The sequence below is a fragment of the Saccopteryx leptura genome, chromosome 1, assembly GCF_036850995.1.
Source record: "Saccopteryx leptura isolate mSacLep1 chromosome 1, mSacLep1_pri_phased_curated, whole genome shotgun sequence".
Classification (NCBI taxonomy): Eukaryota; Metazoa; Chordata; class Mammalia; order Chiroptera; family Emballonuridae; genus Saccopteryx; species Saccopteryx leptura.
Window position 1 is genome coordinate 336,269,076 of NC_089503.1, and position 26,892 is coordinate 336,295,967.

Here is a 26,892-nt window from a genome sequence, read left to right on the forward strand (position 1 = left end):
AGCGTCAACCTGGAAACACTGAGGTTGCTGATTCAAAACCCTGGCTTGCCTGGTCAAGGCACATATGGGAGTTGATGCTTCCTGCTCGTCCCCCTTCTCTCTCTCTCTCTTCCCCCCCCCTCTCTAAAATGAAAAATAAGAAATTAAAAATATATATTTTTTAAAAATTGTGATTTCTTAGAGTTAAAAATGAAATTCATTTTCCAAAGAGGGTGGTAGAATATTTGGAGTCTTGTGTAAATAAATACATGCTCCTTATGTACTATAGTCTGGTGCAGAGGATCATAACCTGTTGTGATGGAACAAGGGGCTAGGCCCTGTCGATTTTCAAACAGATCTGTCACTCCCAAGAGTTTAAGGACCAGTGGCTCAGAGAGAGATTGTATGGGTTTTCAGAGTCAGAACTCATCTATATTTCATTAGAAAACATTTTCAAGTCATAAATGAAGATTATGCACCTTGGCATCTAAATCAGTGGTCTCCAACCCTTTTCTAGGCCACGGACCGGTTTAATGTCAGAAAATATTTTCACAAACCAGCCTTTAGGGTGGGACAGATAAATATATCACGTGACCGAGACAGTGTCAAGAGTGAGTCTTAGACGGAAGTCACAGAGGGAATCTGGTCAATTTAAAAAAATAAAACATTGTTCAGACAAATATAAATAAAACGGAAATAATGTTATTTATTCTTTCTCTGCGGACCGGTACCAAATGGCCCAAGGACCGGTACCGGTCCGTGGCCCAGGAGTTGGGGACCACTGATCTAAATCACTCCCTTGATAAAAATAAGGTATTTATGATCATAGCAATAAATCTGGCATTGGCCTACCAGGTTGGTTTAGGTCCTCTGGAAAATTTATACCTTTTAAAAGATGTCCACAAGTTATAGATAAAGATAATTGAGTCAGAAACCTTTTTAGAAATATATTTCCTGCTAGAAGTTAGATATTCCATGTTGATTCAACTTTTTAAGTTAAAACAGTACTTTAATGACAAATACCATTTATTTAAAGGAATCGTAGAGAAAGTCTTTTCCCTGAATTCTATTTTGTGAGAAAGTTTATATGATTAGTCCTTGAGTTTATATATTAGGCATTTACCACAACTCTAAACTTATAAAAATAAGTAGCAATTTGTGGAGATAGATTGATGCTCAGTGGGTTGATGGTTACCATTTTTTAAAAGTTTGGTTCACATAAATCAAAACAATATTCAACCTATATTTGTTTTATAAACTATTATAAACTACTTTATAAAACAGGTTGCAAATTAAAATCAAGAATGTCATGTTTCAGATTTTTTCAGAGTGCATTTAGAAAATGTAAAGGGTCAACCCAGCCTGACCTGTGGTGGCGCAGTGGATATCAAGTGTCGACCTGGAATGCTGAGGTTGCCAGTTCAAAACCCTGGGCGTGCCCTGTCAAGGCACATATGGGAGTTGATGCTTCCTGCTCCTCCCCCTTCTCTCTCTGTCTCTCTTCTCTAAAATGAATAAATAAAAATAAATTAAAGGGTCAATCATCTTCAGATGAAAGAATGCCTAGCTTAGTCCTAGAAATGGATTGATTGCATGTTCATTACTGTTGATCTTAATGTGGTACAGCTTGTGTAGAGTGCTCCCTCAAAAAAGTGTAATTGAAACAAGCAAAATTACTACTTTCTCGTTTAGGAGTATAATTCTGTGAACTAAATGCCTAAGTACTAAAACTTTTTAGAAATAGCTTCATAAAGGTAGGTTGAGGAAGACTATACAACCATCTGTTTTCTAAAGAAATGACTACATTCTAGAGTTTTTCTTAGCTTACTCCTAATAGGAATTACAATGCTGTTAAATTGATGTTAATTTCAACAAAAATCAATATAAAATAGTCCAAACCCAAATGCTGGCTTAATTCTTTTAATAGTAAGAAAATTTAATGGATTTATGGGGGGGGGGGGAGAGACATTAGGAACCAATCCAATTACAGTTCTGAGGTACATTACCACAGTACCTGCTTTGTGGTAATGCTTTACACCAGGGGTCTCAAACTCAACTCAGCATGTGGGCCGCAGAGCAAGATCACAGCCGTTCGGCGGGCCGCACTAGGTCCACAAAAGGCAACTGTTACGCAACACTTTTCTCACTGCAGTTGAAAACAAAAAAAAATCAGTACGACATTGTTCGGCGGGCCGCGAGTTTGAGACCCCTGCTTTACACCTTGAGAAAAGTACTCTGTTGACCTTTTCAAAGCTGGGTTAAGCTACATAATTGGTCAGACTGGATAATCTTATATTTTAAAAATGAGAGGGAATGTTATTTAAATTTAACACTGAAATATATAATTTCATAAGACTCTAGGAAAAGCATTAACATTCATTATCAGTAAACATTAAAAATTTTACCTTTAAAAAGTTAAGTGTAGCTTAACTATAAATACAGATGTTCTAGTTTTATAGGATATTCATTACAATTTTCTAAAAATAACCACTTTTATTTTATTGAGTTTAGCAATAGGAAGAGAGAGACGGGAAGATTGATCTGTTCCTGTCTGTGCCCTGATGGGGATTGAACTGGAAACCTCTGCTCTTTGGGATGATGCTCTAACCAACTGAGCTGTCTGACCAGAGTGCACTTTTTAAAAATTTTTTATATTTTATACTGTATATGTTCCTACTCACAATCTAAATGGGATTAAAAATATGTCACTTAAAAACATGCTGGATGAATAATTTATACAGAGCTCTGAGCTTGGAGAGTTTTTGGTGACTATACTTTGTCCACCCTTCACTTTATCTCAGCCAAAAGGCTGAGTAGCAATTGTCCAGCCTTCATCTGTGTTGACTAAAAGGTTGTGTGGTTTTGTATGAATGTTTATCATGGAAAATGGAACTATATCAATTAAGAAATAAACACTTGTAGCTTTCATCAGCTCCACTAGTTATTAATTCAGCATTAGAGGTTTTGAAGAGTAGGAAGCAACTAAGTGTTGCGAATTGCATACTGATTATCCTGGCTACTTGGCTTAGTGGATAGTGGGCCCAGCGTGTGGATATCCCGGTTCGATCCCCAGTCAAGGCACACATTAGAAAGTGACCATCTACTTGTCTTTCCCTTCCTCTTCCTCTTCAACTTGGTGCAGCCAGTGGCTCAGCTGGTTGAAGCATCGGCCTCAGGCACTGAGGATAGCTCAGTTGATTTGAGCATCATCCCCAGATGGGCATTGCCAGGTGGATCCCGGTATGACGTATGTGGGAGTCTGTCTCTATCTCCCTTAACTGAAATGAAATAAAAAATTTCACACCGCCTTGCCCTCCTACTCCCTAGTCATTTTAGTGCTAACCAGCCCTTTAGCCACCCCTTGTCTTTTGGGAATTTTTTTTTTTTAAGATTTTATTTATTCATTATAGAGGGGGGGGGGGAGAGAGAAGGGGGGAGGAGCAGGAAGCATCAACTCCCATATGTGCCTTGACCAGGCAAGCCCAGGGTTTTGAACTGGCAACCTCAGCGTTTCCATGTTGATGCTTTATCCACTGCGCCACCACAGGTCAGGCTCTTTTGGGAATTTTGTACGCCACACTTCCTTGAGGTTCAAGTTAGTCCACCTTAACTAATTTAACTTCCAAACTACAGGCAATTATAAATCCTCTTCAGAATCTTTATAGTCTCCACCTGCTTCTTTATCCGCCCCTAATGAAAGCTGCTTCAAACATTACATAAATGTTAACATTAAACGTCTACTCTCAGGTCCTAGCTGGATAGCCCAGGTGTTTCAAGAATTTACCAAACTGGAGGTTGCAAGTTTGATCCTGGTCAGGACAGATGTCAACAATGACAGCATGAATGGGTGGTACAAAATAGTCATGTCTTTGTCTCCCTCTCTCAAAATCAAATAAAAATAAAATGTTTACTGTCACATTTCCCAAATAAGCCAATTCTTAAATACATTATTCTTAATCTAAAATTTCATTTGTTTACAATGGCTTTGATATTTAAGTCCTTGACTAGAGTTCTGTTGTTTTAGAAGTATTACAAGTGAGCAGCCTGCTTGGAAGCACAAAGAAAACAAAGATTCCAAGTTTACAACCTCAAAATATTAGCACATTTGTGCTATATGCTGCATGTAAGCTTTTGGGATTACTGGAAGTACTCATGAATAACATCACAGTGAACTATAGTAGTAAAGCAGCCTTAATTTCCCCCAATTATATTAGTGTTTAAAAATTTTTTTAGTAACAAAAGTAATTTCAGCCTGACCAGGCAGTGGTACAGTGGGAAGAGCATCAGCCTGGGATGCTTGGGCCCCAGATTCAAAACCCTGAGGCCTCCAGCTTCAGTGTGGAATCATAGCTATGACCCCATGGTTGCTGGCTTAAGTCCAAGGTCTCTGGCTTGAGCAAGGGCTCAGCTGGAGGACACCCCCCCCCCCCCAATCAAGGCACATGTGAGAAAGCAATGAACTAAGGTGCCACAATGAAGATTTGATGCTTTTCATCTCTCCCTGTCTCCCTCTTACTAAAAAAAAAAAAATTTCACAGTGAACACCCATATACTCACTACCTAAATTCTGCAATTAACAGTAAATTGTTTTTGACAGAGACATAGAGTCTGAGAGAAGGACAGATAGGAACCGAAAGGAAGGCAGAAGCATCAATTCGTTGTTGCAGCTCCTTAGTTCATTGATTGCTTTCTCATATGTTCCTACAGCAGAACGAGTGACCTTGGGCTTCAAACCAATTACCCTTGGGCTCAAGCCGGCAATCTCGGGATTTCGAACCCAAGTTTTTGTCCTAGTCTGACGTTCTATCTACTGTTACACCGCCTAGTCAGACAATAGTAAATTATACTTTATCACACATTAATAGACCTGTCTATTCCCCAGTTTGAAGTTTAACAGTAAAATTTGAAAACTGGAATGTTCATAATGGGATATTCTTGCTAGCTGAAGAACGATCAGAAAACTTTGGTTGAATCTCTTTCATTAACAATTTGGTTTTCTTCATTTTGAAAGTCAGGATCTGTTCTCAAGCAATAGATGATACAGGAACTTAATAGACACAGATAGCCAAGGAGACTGGACTGAATACAGTGACTAGGACCTTTGGAAGGCTGATGGAGATGGGCAATCCACTCGCTGATACTAATCCTTTCATTTTAAAAAGTAAAAGTATTAAATGTTTTACTCTTACTTGAAGAGTAAGGGTAATTTCAACTTTGGGAAGACTCTTTTGAGAACTCTTATTTTATTGCAAGAAGATATCCCAAATTGTAGCTCTCTCCAAGGTTTTGATAGGAAGAACTAAAGCCCTCTGTGATTCCATGTGGCAAAATAAAGTGTGATCTTCCGGTTTAAAGATCTTACTGTATGAAGGCAATTTTTTTAGTTTAAATCAAACATTTGGACATCATTAAACTATTTTCTACTTGCCATTCCCCTTCCCAAGATAGACTGTCAAAAACACATTGGTTTTGGCAACTAATCAGGTTAATCTCTAATCTTGGAATAAAGGAACCATTTGTAATAATTTAGGAGTAGCTATGTATATATATATGACCAAGCTTTTTGGAGTTTTACTAGTATCTATTATCTTTACAACCAGATGTTAAATAGCACATATTTTTCTGCCACTGGGATAAACTACTACTTTCCTGAGTTCTGTCTTACAAATGCATCAAAGTTGTAGGAGTCACTGGAAAACGGATGCATTTTCACTCAGAATGTCATTCCATCTTTATTAAGCTATTGCTTTATATTCAGGATACATGGTCTATTCTAATTATTTGAAGCTTGAATAGAATATGTAGTCTCCTTAGACAAATGTGCATCTGATTTTCCATGATTACATAGGTTGCTGCTGCCAGTGTTCCCACTTTTGTCCCTTTTTATCATTACTTTATTCAGAGACTCACTGGCGCTGCCATAAGCTCTTCCTCTAACCAAGGGAACTTTATATTTGGGGGTCACCAGTTCTACACTAAGGAGGCATTACTATAATAAACTCTGCTTAGAAATTGAGTTCTAAAATCTCAACAATGAACCTTCAATAAATGCAGCACCTTTCATAAATCTTAAATTGTAATTCAGCTGGGGTTTTTATAATGTCTTAAGTTTGGCAAATATAGTTCCTGAGTGTTCAAAACATTAGTCATACATTTTAGCCTGTTTAACATAGAACTTGCAGGAGAATTGCAAAGGATATGAAAAATAATCTGAAAACTGTCAGAGAAAGACAATCTCATCAAAAAGATTTAAAGGGTTTAGTTCAAATGTAAAATGCATTAGTCCTTTTAAAAAGAATCCACCCACCCCATACCTTCAGAGAATCCTACCAAAAACTTTCAAGCAAAGTTTCTCTCAAAGATTAAATTTATGTTAATAGCATTTTGTAAAGTGTACTCTCAAATTTCCTTTCAGATTTTAAAATGAGTAGTTCCTGAATTACATTTGAGTTTACATAATTCTGCCTCAAACATACTCTTTTCCCATTTGAAAACGTTTTTCTAGATTTTTAAAAATTTATTCATTTTTAGAGTGTTGGGCAGATAAAATATATTATGCTCACTTTATTAAAGATGGTGCTGCCCACGTGGAAGCCTGTCGCCCAGGTGATATTAGTTGCCCTTATGCTTGGAATGGGAGTAATTATATTAATGTGTGTTGGGGGCTGGCTGTGAGCAGGCAGGATCCTTGTAGCCTGGGGCTTGGTTTTAGGACTAAGCCTTTCCCACCCTTTTTGATGTGGGGTGGACTTTGTATCAGAAACTTCCCTATTTTGTATATCGGATTAAAGGTTTTGATTTCTGCACTATAAAGTGGGGCAGACCGGGAGCTTGTTCTCTCAGTTCCTGAGATTAGCATTGGAGAAGAGAGCAATTGGAGAGCAGAGTAAGGCCACGTGGAGGAGAGGAGAGGCAGCCAAGATGGAATGCTGAAAGAAGCCAGTTAGTGCAGAGTTTGTGTAGAGAGAATGAGATGGGGAACAAAGGAGAATGAGGCTAGCGAGCTAAAAACCTTTGATTCTAGGAAACTCGGATAAGTCAGTAGCTTTGTGAGTGCTGAATGAGTGGGTTTTGGAGCCCAGTGTGTGTTTTTACTTGCCCGCCTGGTGCAAGCTAGGATTAAAGATAATGGCCCACCAATTCGTGTCTCTGTTGTTTCATTACTGTCTGTCCGAATCCAATGATAACCTGCATGGGCCAGGCTGCTGTGATGGTGGTCGTGGCTACTGGCCATACATAGTAAGAAAAAGAACGGGGGAGGAGCAGGAAGCATCAATTCCCATATGTGCCTTAAACAAGAAAGCCCAGGATTTCAAACCGTTGACCTCTGGGTTTCCAGGTCCATGCTTTATCATCCACTGTGCCACCACAGGTCAGGCACCATTGGAAAACTTCTTTTTGGAGTTTTTGAAAGATTTATAGATTTGGTAGAATAAATGAAGTACAAAAAAGTTTGAAGAGTAAGCTCAGGAATTAGATGTTCATCATGGCAGCTTGTCATTTTAAAGTGTATTTAGTTCAGCAGTGTCCTTTGAAAATTTATATAAGAGGATGATGAGACTATCAGCCTTTCATACTCAAGTATAAAAATGTTTGACTCCTTCAACTGGAAGCAACTATCAATTGCAAAGAGGGCGTGGGAGCTGGTGGGCCTTCCACCCTCTAAGTAAAGGATAATGTATTCAGCAATATAATAGGAAGGTCATTAGGTGTACAAAAATAATGATAAATGATTGGATTTATCCACTTTTAATTTTGGACTAAGAAGAGGGAAGGAAACTTTATTCCTCCTTTTCATCAACTGGGCCCCTGCTATCAGAATTCAGAACTTAAATTAGAACTGTTCACTAACCAACTTTTATAGGTAGGTAGAGAACCATCACCACTTTCAGAGGAAATACTTTTAACTTTTTTAACTAGTTGATTTTAGCTAGAGAGGAAGTGTTGGGCAGATAAAATATATTATGCTCACTTTGTTAAGATGGCACTGCTATACTTACCTGGCAGGGGAGATACCATGATCACGAAGGTGGTTTTCCCAGGGCGAGGCTTATATCCATTGCACTCTGGATGTGCTGACCCCTGCAATTTCCCTAAATGTGGGAAACTCGACTGCATAATTTGTGGTAGTGGGGGACTGCATTCGCGCTCTCCCCTATTAAAAAAAGAAAAAAAGAAAAAAGATGGCACTGTCCACGTGGAAGCCCATCTCCCAGATGATGGTATTAGTTGCCCTTATTCTTGGAATGGGCGTAATTATATTAATGTGTTAGTTGCGGCCTGTGGGCAGGCAGGACCCTTGTAGCCTGGGGCTTGGTTTTAGAACTAAGCCTTTCCCACCCTTTTTGATGTGGGGTGGCACAATCCCATCATGCCTCAGATAAGTGACTTTGTATTAGAGACTTCCTTATTTGTATATTGGATTAAAAGTTTTGATTTCTACACTATAAAATGGGGGCAGACTGGGAGCTTTCTCTCTCGGTTCCTGAGATTAGCATTAGAGGAGAGAGCAGAGAGGAGAGCAGAGAGAGGCCATGTAGAGGATGCCAGGAGAAGCAGCCAAGATGGCAGAGTGTTGAAGGAGAAGCCAGTTTGTGCAGAGAGGAGATGGGGAACAGAGGTGAATAAGGCTGGTGAGCTAAAAACTTCTGATTCTAGGAAACTTGGATAAGTCAGTAGCTTTGTGAGCACTGAATGAGTGGGTTTTGGAGCCCAGTGTTTTTACTTGCCCGCTGGGTGCAAGCTAGGATTAAAGGTAATGGCCCACCAGTTCTTGGCTCCATTGTTTTATTACCATCTGTCTCAATCTAATGGGAACCTGCGTGGGCCAGGCGGCTGTGATGATGGCTATGGATACTGGCTTTACAGGAAGGGAAAGAGAGACAGGAACATAGATCCATTCCTGTATGTGCCCTGACTGGGGATCAAACTGGCAATATTTGTGCTTTGGTACGATGCTCTAAGTCTAACCAACCAAGCTATCTGGCTAGGGCAGTAAATACTCTATGACTAGGCAAGCCCAGGATTTTGAACCTGTGACCTCAGCATTCCAGGTTGACACTTTATCCACTGCACCACCACAGGTCAGGCTGAAATACTAATTCAACTAATTTTCAATCCCATGATGTTGCGAGTCCCTAGTATGCTGAAGGAATGAAGTCAAGAGTACTGGTAAATGTAGTAAGCCTTATGAAGGGAAAAACGGGATGCTGTAGGAAAGACAGGACACTTCAGTTCTATTTTCGTGTTCTGATTAGTACTTCTGTGCACTATTAACAAAGCTAAACCTCTAGGCCTGACTCAACATCTACTTGCCGGTATTTCCAACTAGATATTCTACATGCACCTCAAAGTTCAACATGCAAATCGGTACTGTAATTCCTGTCCCCCTGCAGAGTTCCCTAATTACTAGTTTCATCTTCCTGTTCAATTTAAAAACTTTTCTACCCTCCAATTCAGTTGCTAAATTAATTCTATCTCCAAAACACCCATACAGTCCTCACCTCCAGCCCATGCTTCTTTGTTGTCATTTAGGCTCTTTTTAAACCTTTCCAAGCTGTTTATATACTGGGGGGAGGGGGGACAAAATAGGTTTACAGTTGCTCAAATGGGAGATAGAACAAGAAAAAAACTTTCCTGCACTCTCAACGGTAAACCTACTTTAGTCCCACCATGTATTTTCACTAGTTTTCTTTAGAATCAGGAATCTCACTGTTCACAGGATAAAATTGAAATTCTTCAGCATGACATTAAAATCCATTTGTGTTACTACCCCCAACTTTTCAGTCCATTCAAGTCTCCCTTGCACTTCCCTTGAGCTACTATAACCCATCTCTTTTCCCACTGGTCTGCTCAGAATATTTCCTGACAATTCTTTTCCTCTTTGCATGTCAAATACTGGATATTTTAAGACTCAACACAATTGCTACTTCAAAGGGGTCAGATTCCTAAGTAGGCAATCCTTACCAGACTTCCTTCTGGGAGAGATGACTTGTTACCTCTTTCAGCCATTTTGTTGTGGATAAAGGGGATACAGCCTGTACTTCTTGTCCACCAACTGACCCTGTTCAATTTCAGCCCATTCAAGTTCCGTGTTTGTACAGCATGTTAGTTTTCTATTAAAATATTGTGACAGATGATTACATAGTACTATACCTAAAAAACTAAATGATGGTCCTGATAAAATGTAGTTTTCTAATACACAATCTTTTAACTTATAAACCTTTCTAAAATTTATACTTGAACTTACAAACTACCTTTAAGGTAAAAAAGAATGACTCCTGTCAATCTTTTAATAGTATAATTTGGTCTTTTTTTTTTCACCTTTTTTCCTTTATCTGCCCTCAAGAAGAACTCTAATACTTAGCACTAAGATCAATGCAATTACAAGCAGCTTTCTAGTGTTACTTCATCAGTATTGAGTTGAATCAACTTGGTGTCAAATTGTAGATGTATCTAAAAACTTCAGTATTAAATACTAAGCAAATATTTTTACTATAGTGAAGTATCACTTCATGTAACAATTTCTTGCACTTACACACTCCACTGATAAATCTTTCACCTCTTTACAAGCCCCCCTTCTGGCTACTATTATTTAGGCCTGAAGCTGGTGTCTGCAAACATGTTTGCATTATACACTCACAAAAGCAAACAAATGTACCATATTTTTTGCTCCATAAGACGAAAGGGCACTTCCCCCTCCACTTTTTTTTTTTTTTGGGGGGGGGGGGCTGCGTCTCATGGAGCGAAAAATACGGTAATTACAGGAACATTGGGGGAAACGTTTTACAAGACTCCAATGGGAAAAAGCGACTGAATAATTAGGTTGCACTCTCATCTGAATTCACGTTGAAACTTAGCCCCAAGGTGATGGTATTAGGAAGTGATGGTTTTGGGAAGTGAGGACATGACAAAACCCTCACAAATGGCATTAGTGTCCATACAAAAGGAGCCCCCCAAAACTCCCTCACCTTTTTGCCATGTGAGGACAGTGAAGACACTTTAAAGTAGGCTCTCACCAGACACCCAATCTGAATTTCTCAGCCTACAGAATGGACAAATAGTGTTTTTAAGCTATCCAGGCTCTTCTGTTGTTACAGTTCAGAGGGACTAAGGCTGCTAAATAGTACCTGTTTAAATGTTACTCTTTTCACTAAACATGATCTACTATAGTTTATTCTACCGATTTGTTCACTCAAGCTGTAAAACCTATTATAGTATCTAGTTCCTTATGTCAGACCTTTAAGAATTTTAGCTATTCTTTGTACCCTTAGAAAGTTTTACAAGGTTGAAAGCTAGTAATAGAAAAGAGTGGTTATTAAATTTATAAATGCAATTTTAAAGCCAGTTATACTTATGCGTGTGTGTATATACATATATATATATGTATATACACACATAAATGTAACAATGAATATAATAACTATCTCTGTATACATGTAACAAAGCATGTTATAGCCAGTGCCAAAGGATAATGGTTGGCTAAGTTATGTATGAGCTGCAAGACAGTAAAATCTACAACTACCATATTTCCCCATGTTCAAGATGCTCCCTGTATAAGATGCATCTTAGTTTTGGAGCCTAAAATTTGAGGGGAAAAATGTATTACATAAAGGTATTGAACTAGTTTTATTCATTACAAAATTTATACAACTCAACAATTGCGAAAAAGTAGGAAATGCAAGTAAAAAAATCCTACAACCACTGGATAAGACGCACCCAGTTTTTAGACCCCAAAGTCTTCAGGAAAGGGTGTGTCTTATACATGGGGAAATATGGCAATTCTGATTTTGTGGTAGCTGTAACATAAATAATCACACTTCTTGTACTTCTTAAGTCAATAGTGATTCTAAGTAAAGTGCCCAGACAACTACCCACCTTTGTTCAAGCCAGAAAGTTAATTGCCTTCCTCTCCCTTCCAATGTGAACCAAATGACTCAGGAGGCTAAGACTCAAGACTCTCCATATCTTTTTTTCCTACTAAGGATGGTACCACCTTTACTCAACCTTGTATAATCTTCTATACACCCTCTTAATACCCTTTTCTTTTTCATGTCAAAGTACTGCCCAATCAAAAAGAACTTACCTTTTAATCTGATATAAACTAGTTTTTTATAACAAAAAACTAAGTAGAAAAAGTTGTTTTAGACTCTTATTAGTACTACTGAATAAAAGAACCAAGTTTGCATTTTAACTACATAAGCTGCCGTATTTATCAAGCAAGCTGCAGAGTCCAAATCTCCATCTATTTTTTTTTTTAACATCAATTATGCTTGCCTTGGTTCAAGTACCACCATTCATTATCAAAATAAACTCAGTAAACCAAACACGTGTAATTTCTTCCACTGAAAATGTATGTACGGTCAAGTCAAATAGTTCTTTATGAAACAGTTCATACATAAATATATTCTAAGTTATAAACTACTCAGCTTTACTTTTGACCACAACCATCTCCTTTTGTAAGATGGGGAATCCTTCCCCTATGAGGTATTAGTGTTAAATTATTGGTCCATCTAAATTCCAGAGGCAGGATGGACAATTAGTATAAATTAAGACATTTAGCCAGGAAAATGAAAGTTAAAATTCACCTCCTAATCACAAATTCAAACATGAAAAACAGGCACACACAAAGAATCAAGACTAATTTAAAAGGGGGGAGGGGCCAAATTATTATTTAAAAATTTGATTACAACCGATTTTGTTGGCATTAAAATGAGAGGTATTTTAAATTTGAATACAGATATAAACCAAAAACCAGAAATTAAATTTAGTGAAAGTGAGAATAAGTTTTCCAGTAACTACAGATTAGAAGGCAGAAATCAATTTAGAGAAACAAAGGCAAACCCATGTTTACAATGATTGTGCCACAGATTTAAATTTCAGTAGTGCATTAGTAAACTGTTCACATTTAGATCTTCACCTTGAGATTCAACAGCTGTTTCTTGAAAATAATCTCTCGGTACATTGTGCAAATAAATTGGTCTTCCATGTGCCTTTGCACACACTTAAAATTTCTCCATTGTATATATACAAAACACCTACCATTTGGGCAGGGCAAAATACATACTTTCATAACAAAACTATAAAGTATCTCTCAAGTATGAACAATATACACATAATACATGGTATACAGTACATATTTACAAAATATAAAATATGATACAAGCTGTTTACAATTTTTCAAACTCATCTTTTGCATGTGGAGGTTGCAGCAAGGCAAATTTCCATTTCTGTACTAATTTTCTTTTTAAGAGTCCAGGGGTTTTGGAAAAACTGTTTTACTTACATACTGTAATTCGAGATCTAAGTTTGAACTTTTAGGAGAGTTTTTAAGTGTACTGCCATCAACTCCCTATTTTGGTTGGAATTTCCAATAGTGCTTCCCATCCAATGACTAGGTGGCTTTGGCAGAACACTAGGAGAAGGTGGATCACTAAACTTTGCCCCAGCATAATTTTCCTTTTGGCTCACTTCAGTTAGAAATGCTGATTTCTTCAAATGCTTTTTCTTAATGGTCTCAGAATTTTTCAAAGGCTTTTTTTCCTGCTTCTGAATTTTATCAGATGAAACAGAATCCTGCAAAAAGTTATTTTCATTTTTTTTTGCAGAGGTGATCTTGGTTAGTGGTAAGTTGTATTTGCTTTTCTGTCTGTTTATCTTTGGTTGTTCACACAAGTGCATACCATGAACAAGCTGCCCGTAGGGAGTGGTAATTTTCTCCAATTTTCCCATGTTTGATTTTAATACCTACAAAGACAAGGAACATAAAAGTGAATAGTCTTATGATAAAAATCAGCCACGAATCTCAATTATGTAATATGTTACTTTTTATTTATTTTTCTGAAGCTGGAAACGGGGAGAGACAGTCAGACAGACTCCCGCATGTGCCCGACCCGGATCCACCCAGCACGCCCACCAGGGGGTGATGCTCTGCCCCTCCTGGGCGTTGCTCTGCTGAGACCAGAGCCACTCTAGCGCCTGGGGCAGAGGCCAAGGAGCCTTCCCCAGCGCCCCGCCCCTCCCCCCCCCATCTTTGCTCCAATGGAACCTTTGCTGGGGGAGGGGAAGAGAGAGACAGAGAGGAAGGGGGGGGGGTATAGAAGCAAATGGGCGCTTCTCCTATGTGCCCTGGCCGGGAATCAAACCCTGGTCCCCCGGCACGCCAGACCAACGCTCTACCGCTGAGCCAACCAGCCAGGGCCAATAATACGTTATTTTTAAAGTTATCCTGGGCTTTATAGTTCATTTTCTTGGTTAAAAACATATATGCTTGTGGCACTTACCACTGGATGTTCAAACATGCACACATCTAATTTTGTATACCACTAAATATAGATATATGATACTTAAGTCACCACTGTTACCAGTATGCAATGGATAAGCCAGTTCTAAAATGTCAAAGTAACCCCAAGCTCATCTTTCTAAAACTGTAAAGAAGGGGAATTAATGCTAACCGGTTTCTGACAAAAGGTCAGTGTTTTTACAATAGGATTATCACCAAGAGACATTTTCCAATGCTTTCATTTTGGTTGTCTGAGAGGCTGGTTAAAAAGTAAAACTCCAGTTTCCCTTGTGACATGAATACTTTGCCTGGCTTTAATACTATCTGGAAAGGAGGCATATATTACTGAGCAGGAATCAAGAAGTACAAAAACTTACTTTTATATAGATTATCACTAATAGAACAGCCATGGAATTTTAAAACTTGAAAGGCATCTAAGAAGATAATTCAAGGAATTACGGCAAAGTTATTTTTTCCAAGGGCACAGCTAAATAAGCTGCAAATCTCAGTGCAATAGCCTTTCAACAAATGGCAGGAAGTTATTTTCATTTTATTATTGTCAAAAAGTTTGAAGTAAATAAATCATTTTAGCGATTTGATCCCCAAACTTTTATCGTAGTCCAATAACACGACAATTGGACAGCATTGACATCAATACAACTGATAAACTCTTTCGAAAATTTCAGTCTGGACTCAGGTAGTAAAACACCTTCCACTAAGTTCGGCACAGTATACAGTGGAAATCGATCAATAAATCCCGTCCAACTGATAAGAGCAAAAAACTGCAGCCGCTCTTGCCAACTCTTGAAAAGTTAAAAAAAAAAAATTCTGTACAACTAAGTAGGTCGGCCCAGCAAGGGGCAGAGCCCTAGTAGGATCGGCGCCCTCACAGCTCAGCAAAAAGCAAGCGAAAGTGAAGAGCCAACGCATCTCACTCCCAACCCCACGCCCGGACGGTGTGAGCAGGTACCAGTCCTTGGAACTAACTACTCACCTTCCAAAAGCCGAAAGCGACCCCCCACCCCCAACTTCTTCCCCTGCCATGCCATGCCGCGCCCCCTCACCTCCTTCATCGGCGCCGGAGAGCTCCGCACGTAGCGTGCTGACGTCACCCCTGCGGGCCCCTTCATTTCCCTCCCCTCCCCTCCCCTCCCCTCCCCACCCCACCCCACCCCACCCCTCCCCACCGCGCACCCGGAACGCGCCTGAAAGAAAGCCCCTGGAACGCTGCCAGCTTTCTAAATCGGGGCTGTTGCTGGGCGCAGTCGCTCCTCTCATTGGCCGGTCCTCGGGAGCCAATCAGCAACGCCACCGCATGCTCCCCTCCCCCCAGAACCGAGCAGGCGTCACGGAAACTTCCCTCCCGAGTAAACAGCCGCCCCCCTCCGCGCAGGGCCCAAACCCCAGTGCCCGGCTGTGGCCGCCGCAGGACTCAACTCCCCGACGGCGCCCAGGCCCCCGCGGCACTCACCTCTGTTCTAAACGAGGGCTGGCAAGACGCCGCGGGAGGCAGCGGGCCGAGGAAAAGGCTCTCTTCCCCAGTCCCGGTTGCAGCCGCAGGGCCGGGGGCCGAGGCGGTGGCCTGGTCCGGAACTTCCTGCGCTCCGCTCCGACCCGTTGAGAGGCTCCGCCCGCTCTCCAGGCTCGGTCGGTGCTGCTGGTACTGGTGGAAGCGGCTGGGCAGCTGGCCCGCCGGGCTGGCCCGCACCTTCTTCTTTCGCCGCTTTTTCGGAGCGGCCCGAGGGGTGCCCCCCGCTGGGGCGAGGCTGCAATTGGGCAGAGGTGCTGGGGTGCGAGGCTGAGGGGTCAGACACGGGCCGTCCCCCCCTAGAAAGTGAGGGAGAAAGAGGGTGGGGGGCAGTGCCCGGGGGTCCGGAACCCGGGGTAGAGGCGGCGGAGCCGAGGTGACCATCGGGAGGGCCCCGAAGTAGCCGCGGGCGGAAAAGCCCAGGGGCGCAAGGCGGCCGCCCAGAACCAGCGGCTCCCGCTGCGGGACGGAGACGACAGTCATAGCGCTAGGAGGAAGCTGGTTCAGCAGGAAGAGAAGGAGCAAGCGAAGCCAGAGACAGCGGCCACGGCTGCTGCTAAGGAAGCCCGAGAAGAGCGCGGACTGGGACCCGGGCGGTGGCGGCGCAGCAACAAATAGCTTCTGCTCCAGCTCCGAGTGTTGTTATCGGGAGCTCCGCCCTGTAACCGCCCACCTCCCTGCCCACACCCAATCGGAATTTGACAGGGTATGCCACGCCCGCCGCTCCGCCTCCACTGCCTCTGAAAGACACACACAAACAACCAGCTTGCTGCAGCAGGGCACAAAGAACGCGCAGTGCGCAGGCGCTGCCAACGGGCTCTTTGGGGAAGAGTCGGCCCCGCGAACAATGAAGTTCCGTTTCAGCTCCACCTCCCCCTCCTTCCTTGCCCTGCACCTCGCCCTCAAGGCCGAGGTCGGGTTGAATTTGGGAATGGGGTTGGGGGTGAGGAAGGAGAAGAAAGAATCCGAAAGCACCCAAACCACCGACCTTGGGGAAGTAATCTGTTTTATTTCAAGACCAACATTATAACATTATTACTTTTTTTTTAAGATTTCAAAGTACATTATGGGGATTTCTGTGCAAGCAGTCATGAAGAAAATCAGTCCACGTATTTGATGAAGTGTGCCTCATGTTTTTTTCCGTTTACTCGGCTGAGCCACGCTGCTTATTAGCCATGGTAATCCGGTCTTCGAATTAAGGGAGTGAAATTAAGTGATTACAATTTACCTCTTAATATTTAAAAAGTTCTCCATAGATCCGTAATTGGGCATTGGAAGTGTTACTGCCGTCATACTTGAAGGACTGTGGTACTTTGGGATCGCGCAAAAACGGCGCCTGCTACTGAATAGGAAGCAATGGAGAGGCTTGGCGTCTCTAAGGGAGAAAATGAAACAGTTCTGCAACATGAGGTATTTTTGCTAGCTGTGTGTTGATAGAAATCTCTTACGTCCCCGCCTTATGCTCATACACAAAAAAGAATTGTGGCTATTTAACAAGCACTTATGTGGCAGGAACTGTTCTTTTCATATTATCTCATATTAAGGTGACCAATCGTTCTCCTTTAGGGAGGGTAGTCCTTCTTTTGTAAATTATGTCCTCCCTTGAAAAGTGTCCTCCTTTTTGATATTGGAATACTAATCTGTAAATGTCAGTATTCGATCCATGCAGAGTCGACCCATTGCATTTGATGTGATGTATTTGTATCTACATGAGTACAATTATTCTTAAAAATTAATAGGCATGTAAGCATAATTATAAAATATAAATGTTTTTATTATGCATTTATGTTATGGTGTATTGTTGCAATGAATAAAATGTATTTTTTATTTACGATGTTTTCTTCAATTTACTTTTGTCCTTTTTATTGTAAAAAAGTTGTTCACCTTACTCATATGGATCTCACAATGCTAAGGCATAGGTCGTCATTTTACAGAACAGGAATCAGGCTTAGAGAGGAAAAAAGTATTTGTTAAACATCACACAGTAAGTTAATATCAGAACTTGAACTCCAGTCCGGGTTTGGCAAGAAGAAAGTTTTCACATCCACACTGACTGCCACACTTGATTGTAGGTTTTTAGAACACCGCAGTAATCTTACACTTCTCTGTACTCTCAATCTCTAACCTATATTTTTCAGCTTTGTAGTGCTTGGTAAGTGTTTTATAATAGATGATAGAATGGAACAGAGGGAATATGCAGAATAATGCTTCTCAATAACTTTTAAACTTTTAATCTTTTAATACTATATAAACTTTTAATACTATATTCCATCATTAATGATTGCTGGATTTTGTGATAATTCTCTGGATTTTACTCATTTTTTCTTGTTTCCAACATAATAAATACATAGTAAGTGCTCCTGAATATTGGATAAATGGGAATCATATACTTCCAGAGCTGTAAAAGATCTTAGAGAATCTTTAATTCTAATTTTTGGGTCTGCAAGTTGAAATTGGATTTAGAATTCAGTCAGTAGAATGGCCTGGGAAGAGTAGGTGGAGAGCAGGCAAAGATTATGAAAAATTTGGAATGAGTTAATTTATTCTTTGTTTTTAAAAAGTTTCTACTTTTTCAAATCACTTTTTCATCTGCTCTCTCATTTTATTCTAATTTTTTTTCTTTTTTTTACAGAAACAGAGTCAGAGAGAAGGATAGATAGGGACAGACAGGAATGGAGAAATGAGAAGCATCAATCATTAGTTTTTTGTTGCATATTGTGATACTTTAGTTATTCATTGTTTGCTTTCTCATATGTGCCTTGACCGCGGGCCTTCAGCAGACCCAGTAACCCCTCGCTTGAGCCAGCAACCTTGGGTCCAAGCTGGTGAACTTTTGCTCAAACCAGATGAGCCTGCGCTCAAGCTGGTGACCTCAGGGTTTTGAACCTGGGTCCTCAGCATCTCAGTCCAACGCTCTATCCACTGCCTGGTCAGGCTTATTCTAATCTTTTTTTTTTTTTTTTTTCTGAAGCTGGAAACGGGGAGAGACAGTCAGACAGACTCCCACATGCGCCCGACCGGGATCCACCCGGCATGCCCACCAGGGGGCGACGCTCTGCCCACCACGGGGCGATGCTCTGCCCCTCCAGGGCATCGCTCTGTTAGCGCTGGGGCCATCTTTGCTCCAATGGAGCCTCGCTGCAGGAGGGGAAGAGACAGAGAGGAAGGACGGGGGAGGGGTGGAGAAGCAAATGGGCGCTTCTCCTGTGTGCCCTGGCTGGGAATCAAACCCTGGACTTCTGCACGCCAGGCCGACGCTCTACCACTGAGCCAATTGGCCAGGGCCTTATTCTAATCTTTTAAAGGATTACTCTAATCCTATAAAATAGATTGAGATAGCTCCTATGCACAATACATGTGATGTTTAAAAAGCTTCTAAAGATAATTTGTCTAAGGATCACACAATGAATCAGGGACTAAATCACTTGAACTCTTAATACCTAATCTAGTATTCTTTCTACTATATCCCAAGGCCTAAGGTTTGACTTTATTTAGGGTTAAAGGCACATTGTCCTGGGAAATAATTTCTTCCATGGGGCTGCTTAATTGGCAGTCAGTTCAGTGAGGCCTTTGATCAAGGACAGCTGTTATCATCTGTGAGTTATAGTATGGCATTTAGTTTAGTGTGGCATTTAGTTTAGTGTGGCATCCTTTTGAGGCCTGAAAAGTAGTCCTCTTATTAGACCTTGGATTCTGTACTTTAAGAAAGGTAACCTTGGGAGAGTATTTGAGATCTTGCTTCCCAGCATATGTCATCAGTTTGGCTCAAATAAACTTATAAAAATTAAAAAGAAAAATAAAGGTGATCTTGTAGCTGTGGCCTCCTGGGTGAATGGTACTAAAATGATGACCACCACTAAGAGGCTCTGAGCTGGAATGGACCACTAGAAGAGTGCAATCTAGGTTTTATGAATCAGGTTATTGGATATTGTGTTACTTTTTGTATATAATTCCTATAGGTCCTTAGTCTTTAGTAAAGTTTAATTTTAATATTCAAACCTAGTTTCAGCTGTACTATATGATATAAAAGAAAAGGTCAAATGCTCTTGTCTGGGCCCAAAGGGCCAATCATAGAGGTAGCAAGACATTCCAAGGGAAAAGTAAATCTTGGGCAGCCTCTCAGGGTTCTTGAAGCTTTTTGTTTCAGAGCATGCCTTGGTTTTATATGTTAGTTCAAACGTTTCTTTAGAGGAATTTACTTTAATCAACTATTGAAATGTAAACTAGGTATTGAAGAGTGGGGAAAAAGAGGTAAAGGCCCTGTGTGAAACAAGCAGCATAAACAGTTCAGAGACTTCTGAATTCCTCTGTCCTCTTCTTCTATCTTTGTCTCTCACATTTTACTTCTATCCTCCTTCTCTCCCTTTTTTCTCTCTTTTCTACCTTGAGCATCATCTTTAACTCGACCTGCTCTGAATGTCTTTCTTCTTCCCCTCACTGTGACTTTATTTTCATTTCTTCCACCTATTGTTGCTTAGATCTTAAATGTCTAAGCTCTAAGTGACACCAGTGTGAAAAAAGGAACACTTACTCCAATTTAGACTTTCCTTAATGCTCAAATTATTAATCTTTCAAAGACTTATATTTAAAAACAAACAAAATTTACACTGACACTTAAATTGCTCCTAAAGTAAAATTACCATAGTTGAAACTAATGTTTTCATTATCCCTATACTTATACCTTTCTGGGGTTGCAGTAATTTTACCACATGTTTATTTCTTAAACTTTTTGAAGGGGATAAGCAGGCCTGTGCAGGTTGTGTTTTGCACAAGAATGCCTGGCTGAAGGGCCAAGGGGGAACTGAAGGACAGCTTTCACTCTGCTCTTAAGGTCCTCTTCATGGGGGCTGGGCCACCTGGAGGAAGGGGAGATGTCTTTTTCTTATTGGTACAAAGGTGTCAAAAGAACTAGTGGCAGCCCTGGGGAATAATATATAATACTAGAAATATAATTCTACTTTACTCTAGTTATAAAACCAAAAGAAGAAGCATGTTATTTAGAATAGCCGAGGTTTCAACTAATTGAAACTTAGTTGGGTCACAGGTCTGGTGTGCCTTCTGGCTGGCTCTCCTTTTATATATTGATAAAGCTTTTTGAATCCTTGCCATTCACGGAATGCAACCCAATGCCTCTTCTGAAGTGGAATATTTTAAAAGTTTCATTTGGCCTCCGTACAGAATTCAGTTTCTTATTATTATATATTGACCTAGACTATTTATTTTTACAAACTGATTTTGTCGCATTAATTTGTTATAGTTAACAGGACCATTGAAAGATTTCATATTTTATGAGACCGTGATGCAGCCTGTACAATTAGCTGTCTTCTTCAGGACATTTGACATACCATCATCTTGAAACACACTCCTGCCCCGGCTGGACAGCTCAGTTGGTTAGAGTATCATCCTGAAGTGCAGAAGTTGCCAGCTCAGTCCCCAATCAGAACACATACAAGAACATTGAGATGTTCCTGTCTGTCTCTTTCTCTCTCTCTCTCTCCCCCTCCCTTCCTCTGTCACTGAAATCAGTAAAAGTAAAAATTTTTTAAAAGCTAAGAAAGGAAGCCTGGCTGATTTGCTCAGTGGTAGAGCATTGGCCCAGTGTGTAGATGTCCCAAGTTCGATTCCTGGTCAGGGCACACAGGAGAAGTGACCATCTGCTTCTCCTCTCCTCTCTCTCCCCCTTCTCTCTCTCTCTCTCTCTTTCTTATCTCTCTATATTCCCCTCCTGCAGCCATGGCTCAATTGGTTCGAGTGCATAAGCCCTGAGCACTGAGGATGGCTCTGTGGAGCCTCTACCTCAGGTGCTAAAAATAGCTCTGTCCCAGAGCATGGCTCCAGACAGGGCTTGCTGGGTGAATCCCAGTAGGGTTGCATGCAGGAGCCTGCCTTTCTATCTCCCCTCCTTTCACTTGGAAAGAAGAAGAAGAAAAAAATTAAGAAAAAAAAATTACTGAATTCTCTTTCTACTTGGTCATTTTGGACCCCAGTGCTGATTAAATGTTGAATCTCCTTTCTACCTGGTTATGTGTAACAAATGATGTGGAACAGTTCTTTCTGTTCTTGGTGTAGTTGATATATTTTGTTCAGGACTGCTTGGCTGATTCTCAATTCCTTCTATTCATTTTTTTCCATTTTCACACTTAGAGAAAAGGCATGTCTGTGTTTTATGAACTAATATAGGCTTTAGATTTTAAAAAATCCCCAGACATATAACTTTATTTATTAAACTTAAAATTTACATATATGTTTATATTCACTTTTTTATTTTATTTATTCTTTGCTTTTCTTTAAAAATTTTTTAAAAAATATATTGATTTTAGAGAAAGAGAAAGAAAGAGAAATATCAGTTTGTTGTTCTACTAATTTATACATTTGGTGGTTGATTGTTGTATGTACTGTGACCAAGGATGGAACCTGCAATCTTGGAGTATTGGGAGGATGCTTTAACCAACTGAACAACCCAGCCAGGGCCCATTTTTTGTTTTAATTTTATTATTTTTTAAGTGAGAGGAAAGGAGATAGTGAGACAGACTTCTGCATGTGCCCTACCAGGATCCAGTCCACAACCTCTTCTGAGGCCAATGCTTGAATCAACTGAGTTATTTTTAGCGCCTGAGCCTGATACCCTCAGACCAGCCGAGCCACAGGCTGTGGAGGGGAAGAGGGAGAGAAGGGAGAGAAAAAGAAAAGGGGGGAGCGAAGCAGATGGTTCCTTCTCTTGTGTACTCTGACTAGAAATTGAACTCAGGATGTCCATACACTGGGCCAATGCTCTATATACTGAGCCACCTGACCAGGGCCTGTTTTTATTTTCACTACATTCACTTTATATCCAAACTACCTATTGTTAGATTCAGGGAGTACTGGGGCTGCCAAAGAGTGTAACTATTGAGGGAACAGGGAGTGTTGCAAAGAGTGTAACTATTTAAGGAACAGTAAGTGCTAATATGGCTCCTGTGAGGCTGGGAACAAAGAAGGTCAGAGACCCTTATCAGAAGTTTAGATTTGAAATTTGCCACTAAGCTAAAACCGGCCCCTGTTGCTATGCCGGCCCCTGTTGCTATGCTGCATGTGACCTCCCTAGCCAATAGCTAAACTGCCACATCTGCTTCTGTATTATGCTTGCTCACTTAGGATATATAAGGGCCTGGCTGTAAGCTCCAGGTGCAGCTCCCATTTGCAGCTCCTTGTGGGCACGGTGTCTCCGGACATCTTGGGAGTTCGCCCCTGCGCAGGTTAAACTGGCCAATAAAGTAACATCTTAACTCCTGAAAGTCTCCGACGTTTGTTCTCATACCCGGTGGATGCTACACCTATGACATACTAAATTGTAAACTTTTTTCTTTGAGAATCATTATGGACTTTCAGAGATTTATATAGTTACAATTATCTATAATCATTTTTCTGTTTTTGCTCAAATCTTCAGAGCCTGGCAAGTAAAAGGCCTTTAAAGATGGTTCTATGGTCTCTTCAGTGCTTCTCCCAAACATTTTTTAAAACATTCTTGCTTTATATAAACAACGAGATAGTCCAGATTATCTTCATCTTTCCCTGACCCAAAACATGGAATGAGCTATTATAAGGAATCCATATTTCTTTAAATAAAGAAAAATATTAGTGGCAAAACCTGGGCATCATGGATGAATATCAGAACACCACTTGAGCACTTCTCTACCAATCCATCTTTTAGCTGACTTATTGTATAATAGTCCTCCTCCAAAGCAGGAGTGGACTGTTCTGGTTTTACTACAGATTTTCAACTCATTTTGTTTCTGGAATCAGCTTATAGATTCTTGGTTCCTTTGGTAAATAAAATTTATTCTTTTGTTTTAAAAAAATATATCGATTGATTTTAGAGGGAGACAGAAAGACATCAATTTGTTGTTCCACTTACTTACGCATTCATTGGTTGATTCTTTTATGTGTCTTGACTGGAGTTCAAACCCACAACCTTGGTGTCTCCAGATGACATTCTAACCAACTGAGCTACCCAAAGAATTTTTGCTTTTTAAAAAATAATTTTGTTTCATATTTAAAACCTTTGTATTAGTGATTCATGTTCAGCATTGTATAAACCATTGCTATTCATTACACAAAGAATACTTATTTGTGTTTTAAATAAAACAGATGTAGGAAAAATAAGAACATTGCATATGTACAGATTGAGATTAGGATAATGTTACTGGTTAGGCCATTTTGGGGAACAAAATTGGAAGACATTTCTTTTTAGAGTTGATTTTTTTTAAATTATAATTTAATTCCAACACTGTGAAATCATTTAAAACACTTATTCCATTGTAAAAGATATAGTTTTGTTCCCAATAGACTCTTAAATTTTGAACTCCTTACCCAAACTGCAATTGTGCACTCTTGTATAATTCTTATATGCCTCATCATTCGTCATTTCTGTAATAACTTTGTTAACCCTGAAAATCTAATTCCCTCTACTTTGTCTCTCTTCTCTTTTTATATTTTTATTTCTTTCTACTATTTTCATCATCCTTATTTCATCTCCGTTTCCTTAAATATTCAAAGCATGGAACTGAAGCATAATTCCTGCTCCACAGTGTTTTGTGGAGACTTGTTATTTTTCTCACTATTTAAGCTTCTTGTAAAACTTGGGACACCTAGGCTCATCCCTAATTGTAACTAACTAACTACTCCGGATCAAGTCATCAAAAACTTAATGCCGTGTGTGTGTATAACAGAATACAGACTGTACAATATTGACACATTTTTATTGACTTATTGATCTTATTTAAGAGTGCTCATAATAAATATTCCAGAACAGCCTGACCTGCAGTGGTGCAGTGGACAAAGCGTCGACCTGGAATGCTGAGGTTGCTGATTCAAATCCCTGGGCTTGCCTGGTCAAGGCACATACCAGAGTTGATGCTTCCAGCTCCTTTCCCTCTCCTCTCTCTCTCTTTCTCTCTACGCTCTCTCTAAAAATGAATAAATAAAATCTAAAAAAAAAATTTTTTTTAAAGTTAAAAACAAACAAAAAAACATTCCTGAACAATTTTCTTCATCAGTACAAATAGGGGCAGAGGACCACAGAAGAGAAGCAGTTGGGACAAGCATTCTACAATTTATCAACGTTTGAGTAAAATTACTTCTTTGAAAAAAAAGCATTGTATTATTGTTAGTTTTTTTTCTCTCCATCATAAGAATTCACTTAGGTTACCTAAAATAATGGATTATTTGTTTAAAAAATATGCACACACAAGCTTAAGGAAGACTTGACAATTGACCACATACCAGGCTTCGTACATCCCAGGAAAACTTTTATACCCAGAACTCATGGGAGGAACAGAAATTACTATATAGTTCTTAACAGACCTGGAACAAAGTCTGGAAACTTGAAATTAATTTAGGATCCAGTGCAACCCTAGAGCTCGGTTATCTTGTCACTCTTTAGCAGATGTTTGTTGATCTTTAATCTCATGCTCTGTCATTGCTATGACTCAATCACTCTTCCTGTTTGTGCTTTGTGTGTTTCCACTTCCACTATCACTCCTAATTAACTCACTGTTTATCTAAAGTTCAAATTCCATAAAGAGAGCAACTGACTGATATTGCAACTGTCTGCATTGGTCCAGATTAGATGATTGGTCACCATCATCCTGGTTCAACAGAACTGTCTTACTAGACACTCCCCTGGGTGCCTCCAGACTAGAATGATAAGTTAGCGTGGCAAGGCGCCTGTCTATTAGGAGTCACTGAGGACCACTTCAAGGACCACTTTGAGAAGTTTGGCCAGCCCTGTACATTGCAAAACTTATCTGCTGGGTGCAAAGCATCCTCCTTTTGTCCCTGCACTTCCAGGAACCCAAGGGTTACCTATGGCAACTCTGGATCACTGACTTTTTTTTTTTTTTTTGTATTTTTCTGAAGTTGGAAATGGGGAGGCAGTCAGACAGACTCCCACATGCGCCCAACCGGGATCCACGTGGCATGCCCACCGAGGGGCAATGCTCTGCCCATCTAGGGCGTTGCTCTTGTTGCAACCAGAGCCATTCTAGCACCTGAGGCAGAGGCCATAGAGCCTTCCTCAGCGCCTGAGCCAACTTTGCTCCAATGGAGCCTTGGCTGTGGGAGGGGAAGAGAGAGACAGAGAGGAAGGAGAGGGGGAGGGGTGGAGAAGCAGATGGGCGCTTCTCCTGTGTGCCCTGGCCGGGAATCGAACCCGGGACTTCGGCATGCCAGGCCGACGCTCTACCACTGAGCCAACCGGCCAAGGCCTGGATCACTGACTTTTCTTTGAAAGTTGAATTTCTAGCAACTCTGTCCCATCATCCCTGATGAAGCAGCAATTGACTGGAGCTGAGTAAAGACTTTAAGAAATAAGCCCTGAGCTCATCCAGCTCATTTCACACCTTTACCTACCCGACTCTTTAGGCCAAGGGTCCCCAAACTTTTTACATAGGGGGCCAGTTCACTGTCCCTCAGATGGTTGGAGGGCCGGACTATAAAAAAACTATGAACAAATCCCTATGCACACTGCACATATCTTATTTTAAAGTAAAAAAACAAAACAGGAACAAATACAATATTTAAAATAAAGAACAAGTAAATTTAAACCAACAAACTGACCAGTATTTCAATGGGAACTATGCTCCTCTCACTGACCACCAATGAAAGAGGTGCCCCTTCCGGAAGTGTGGCGGGGCCGGATAAATGACCTTAGGGGGCCGCATGTGGCCCGCAGGCTGTAGTTTGGGGACCCCTGCTTTAGGCAAACAAGCTTGAAATTCCTCTATAGGTCAGAGGCAGTGAGACAAAATGGCAATTACGCACTTAGCTGTGAGGCACCTAGGGACTCAGGCCAATATACTCAGAGGAAATGGAATAATGGGCATGGGAATAAAAGCCTGAGATCTGGTGACTGACAACAACATTCTAGTGGAGAGACCAGGTAGGATGGAAGTACAAGGGCAAGGAGAGGTAAGGAGAAGGGAAAGTAAAGGAGATGGCTCCCAGACTTTCAATCTGGTTCGTTTGGGGAGAAATGATAACCTTGACAGGAATATGAAAATCCAAAAGGGCAATTTGAAAAGAAAATATTATTTCTGTGGTTTAGTAAGATTTTATTTTTGATGTC

The 26,892-nt window shown here is 40.5% G+C and overlaps 1 protein-coding gene and 2 non-coding genes across 3 annotated transcripts; 1 reads left to right on the forward strand and 2 right to left on the reverse strand.

Annotated features, from left to right (window-relative positions):
• The first annotated feature begins 7,971 nt into the window (after positions 1-7,971).
• On the forward strand, positions 7,972-8,137 carry LOC136389998 (U1 spliceosomal RNA). Its single transcript, XR_010748530.1, has one exon. It is a non-coding gene; the product is annotated as a U1 spliceosomal RNA (small nuclear RNA).
• A 4,174-nt stretch (positions 8,138-12,311) lies between these two features.
• Positions 12,312-17,527, reverse strand: PNRC1 (proline rich nuclear receptor coactivator 1). Its single transcript, XM_066358899.1, has 2 exons — positions 15,732-17,527; positions 12,312-13,725 (listed from the first exon to the last, which is right to left on the reverse strand). Exons 1-2 carry the CDS (start codon positions 16,269-16,271, stop codon positions 13,282-13,284), a joined length of 984 nt encoding a protein of 327 aa, XP_066214996.1. The 5' UTR covers positions 16,272-17,527; the 3' UTR covers positions 12,312-13,281.
• Positions 17,528-25,956: 8,429 nt separating this feature from the next.
• TRNAA-GGC (transfer RNA alanine (anticodon GGC)) lies at positions 25,957-26,032 on the reverse strand. Its single transcript has one exon. It is a non-coding gene; the product is annotated as a tRNA-Ala (tRNA).
• Between the last annotated feature and the right edge of the window lie 860 nt (positions 26,033-26,892).

What these genes read in the sequence shown, in the direction of transcription:
- PNRC1 (XM_066358899.1), bottom strand. Translation starts at nt 16,271, where the DNA reads ATGACTGTCGTCTCCGTCCCGCAGCGGGAGCCGCTGGTTCTGGGCGGC. An exon ending in AGCCCTCGTTTAGAACAGAG is followed by an intron (nt 13,726 to 15,731) that starts GTGAGTGCCGCG and finishes TTGTCTTTGTAG; the next exon opens with GTATTAAAATCAAACATGGG.